At 39.5% G+C, this 4,297-nt stretch overlaps 1 protein-coding gene across 1 annotated transcript; it reads right to left on the bottom strand. All coding sequences in view use genetic code 11, as the record gives it.

Annotated features, from left to right (window-relative positions):
* Nucleotides 1–883: 883 nt before the first annotated feature.
* EGR_03425 (hypothetical protein) lies at nucleotides 884–2,434 on the bottom strand (the record flags this gene model as incomplete). Its single annotated transcript, XM_024492674.1, has 3 exons — nucleotides 884–1,017; nucleotides 1,831–1,924; nucleotides 2,288–2,434. The coding sequence occupies 3 exons, from the start codon at nucleotides 2,432–2,434 to the stop codon at nucleotides 884–886; spliced, it is 375 nt and encodes a 124-aa protein (XP_024352807.1).
* Nucleotides 2,435–4,297: the final 1,863 nt, after the last annotated feature.

The following is a 4,297-nucleotide window of genomic DNA, read 5'->3' on the forward strand; positions in this document are numbered from 1 at the left end:
AACAATCTGTTACAATCAGCTCTACCGAAAACTCCACAAACTTTTACGTCATATAACTGAAAGCATAGAAGAGCTGCTTGATAGCTATTTATGGCTTTACCCATTACCATTTGTGGGTGAGGTCCAATCACTCAGCTCCTCAGTTGCCACGACTTCCTCTTCCCATCTAATATGGGTGTCAACGAACTGTTTCCTCGCTAAAGGCGAGCAAACATTCGTAGCTGCGCTTAAGATGCCATGTGATAAACAAGTCGAACTTTTTTTAGCCCCTGACTCTATGTAAGGCAACAATGAATTAATTACTGCTACTATTGCGACAATAAATTAATCCTTTGATCAAATCTGAGGTTTTAATTGTTTCTACAAGAATTACAATTCAGCTGTTGAATCGGCTGATTAACCGAAGAATAGCTAACATTATGATCGAATAGATTCCATATAAGGTAACACGTAAAAAACACAAGGGAACTGCGTCTGACTTGTGTATTGCTAACACGATTTTCAGATACTTCATATGTTGGAAACAATCCCCGCCGAAAAGCCTATCTAAAGTCGATATAAGGGACAGTAGTGGAGCTTAAGTCTAGATTTCTCAACAGTGGATTAAAGGGATTCCCATTTAGTCCTACATTACATCAATTATACGCATTAACCTCCATCACGAGGAGTTTGGTCTTCCTACAAATAATATGTACTTGATCGAGTGGGTTCCTATTTCTCTGCTGCTGCACCTTCTTAATATCAAAAGAAATTTATTCGACACCGTTTTATTTCACCACCAAGTAAAATACAAAGAGAAGCCACATTTACGATATATTTTCTTTAAACATTGAGCATTGGAAAGACAATAAGGAATGTGGAATAGGGAAGCCCAGCTCTCAGCTCACCAATGCTCCTCATCTGACGTCCGACAGGGCGAGTTTTCAGCACTCTGCATGGGTGAGATTAGGATTTCAGACTCTGAACGTCTAGGAAGGAGGGCTCGTAGAAGGGGATGCATTTGTGGTCGAGAACGATCTAAACAAACACCAAATTATGTTTCACAAGAATACTTTTGATAAAATAGAAGCTATCAATAAGGGATGAATGATTATTTTAGATTTAGAGGGCTGTTTTAATTTATAATTCAAGAATATGTACGATAAAAAGGATAATAGCAATTCATTTAAACTGGTGGGTTTGGACTGTTTCTGTTCAAAACGTGTTTCATTAAACATCAACTGAATTTTATCCTTATCTTACAAGCAATGCCTGAGGACAAAGAGTGATTCCGGTGTCCAGGGCAGAATAGCACCGTGCCATTCCATCATTGTATATTTTACTACGAAGTAAACTCAATTTTCAGCAGTAACTGCTCGAAGGGATGAACGGGTGAGCGTGTAATCTGCTTTAACAGCATTGATCAATCAGATTTGTAAGGACTCTGCTACGCTTTCATTTGACAGCTGGTTTTAGTTAAGCCGAAAATGTTTCTATGCAACCCTGTCAAGTCTCCTTGTTGACAGCGGAAAGATTTGTTCACGCCACTCATGAGGCCTCCATGAGGTGATTATAAGCTTCCTTCACCCTCAAAACCTATTAGTTTCGCGATCCTTGCAACCCGGTAATTAGCCACCTAAAGTCATACTAATCATCCCGGGTAGCCCCTTCATAAACTGCAGCTAATAGGAGGAATGGAGGGAAGGGTCAGTATCCAACTTGACAACCTCCCCACATCATCACCCTGCCCCATCAGCACCCTTTTTTATGGCGCACCCACAAGCTGCTCTACGAAGGTCGGTTTAGATGGTCAATAAAATGCATGGAGATGTTTAAAAAAAATTCTCTCACCGAAATTAACACCACCGCTGTGGCCGTAGTGCCGTTGAATCACTTCATCTTCCAGTCGGGTGATAAATTTGATGGTCTCCTCGATCACGGTAACCTAGAAATTAACAAATTTGGTGTATTTGAACAGGTATCAATTTTGCACAACAGGATCAAATGTTAACTCTTCAAATTACAGTGATTAAAATCGTGTATTGAATGCAGCCACTACGGATTTCTTTCGAGAGATACGTCCGTCCCTTGCATGTAGGCCTCTACCCCTTACTTCTATGTACTTTTTATTAAAAAATAACTATTGGAAAAATGTTACACATCGATGCAAAGCTTAAAAGATTGCCGTATGAAATGAGGAAGGACAAAGGCATTTATGAAATGATTTGATAAATTGATCCTACTTCGTTCATGCTTCAAAATGATTTTGAGTGGGAAACATAATGCCTAACGCATGAAAACGATATACCTCAGTGGTATTTGGTCGATTATTCAGACCGGGAATAAGTTCCATCAACTGTCTGATCTCATCCAAGCGGCATTGTTTCCGCAAAGGCTTGGAAATTTGCCGCTTTTTGAGGTGATTTTTCATCTGTGATTGGCGATTCTTCTGCATATTTGAACGGTATGTTAAAAATCGCGTTCCTTTAATAGACTAAACGGCATTATAGTTATCTGATGCTTATAGATGTACGCAGCAATGCCTTTTCACACCCCCTTCAAAGCTCAGCAGCCAATCGGGTCCAAGTGTATTTTTCATTGGTTGGTTTAGGCTAAAGTAGCGCCTAGGGGTCGATTCTGCAGCGAATAGGAATCGTGCAGTCAAGTAAGGGACTAGAATCCTGAGTCAATTTTGTCTTTTTAGCATTCAACTTGTTAACATCCACATTTAGCATTATAATTTTAAAGCTTTTGTCTTTAACTAAATATGATTTTTAGTAAAGCTCGATGCTTTCAAAAAGATTTACTTTGAAACTACCGTCTAAAACAGACCAATGGGCGTTTTGTTTATAATTAGCACAAATTCACTATTTATTTTCTTTTGCAGTGTTTTAGGTAAAGTTATTGTCCTACACAAACTGCCACGCTGAATGAATTATCCACGAACGAGAAGATTGTGAATATTTCACTGTCCCCTAAAATTGTTATGTTCAACTCAAGTACTATACGCTTTATTTTACCAAAGTCTTCGAAAGTTAAATTATTAATAAAGTGGGTTTATCTTGGTACCAATTTATACTGAAATTGGTGTTGACCAAAGTTTTGCCAACCCTCTACCAAGGCCTTAGAGGAAAAAAACATCCCACGAATGACATGTTCTACGCAGAGGTGTGATGATCTAAACTGCGCAACACAATTCTCACCAGATTAAGAACATTCCGCCTCCACTTTCCCGATTTGAGTTGTTCTAATCTTTTGGTTGCATATGATCTGTGACAACAAATTTTTTTAAGGTGATAAAGAGCGCACTAGTTACTGAATATCGAAATGATTAAAAAATTTATCGGTCTAAATGGCCTTGATTTCGCTAAATAAAGTTGTCACAAAAATATTTGCTATTATAATCGACAGAAACTTCCATAATGCTTCGATGGTTTTCCATTTGTGCACCTACAACAGTTTTTTTGACCTTTCCACAATTTTAGACTTCGAGCTTTTCCTTATTCTGCATACACCTGTGGGCCAAAAAAGGAACTATAGAAAGCCAGGGATGCATGAGAGAAGAAGCAGAGGATGGCAAAGGCAAACAGATTCCACCTCTCCAAAGTCTCTCCCCTCCCTCTCCCACATATGTCTGCACGCGGACAGGCACCTAACCCAGCAACTAAGAAGGAATGTAGGGAGGGGTAATGCAGACCAGTCGGTCGGTCCAATCTGTTTAGTTGGGGTAGATAGTGATATAGACCTTTTCGAAGAAAGGGGGAAGGCAGGTGGCCTAGCAACCATCTGCCACGTCGGTTGCAGGTGTTCCGGCACGTGTACATCTCCCTTTTTTACTATGCCTAGCCCTGCACTCACACCCTAAGATCAGTTTGACATTTAAGAAGGAGACGAAGGGTAGGATCTGGCCAATTGCAAAGGCGGGTGCAGCCAGTGCGAGTCAAGGAGGTCTGCGCAGGAGGTGATGGGAATGGGAAGATAAGCAATTCACTCTTTGGCTAATAAGTATCAAAGCAAGGTATTGCTTTGTTAAATCTGCGACTGATTAATGTTACTTTCCTATTACCCGAGTAAAGTTTTAACACGTTCACTACCAGTGCTATTTACAAGTGATGAGTTCTTTATTAATTTGTGAAAGCTATTTGCATCAAATATTGGTTCGAATAGACAGAATAACTGTTATTTTAATGAAAAGATGTAAGGTATTCTTGGTGCCAGAATAATTACACTTCTTACTTTTAAGTAATGAAACCTAAGACCTCAGAGGACTCCATAAAGTATGTGGGGTTTTTGGTATAGCTGACTGTAACAGATTGCG

The sequence above is a fragment of the Echinococcus granulosus genome (assembly GCF_000524195.1).
Source record: "Echinococcus granulosus chromosome Unknown EG_S00018, whole genome shotgun sequence".
In the NCBI taxonomy this organism is placed as follows: domain Eukaryota; kingdom Metazoa; phylum Platyhelminthes; class Cestoda; order Cyclophyllidea; family Taeniidae; genus Echinococcus; species Echinococcus granulosus.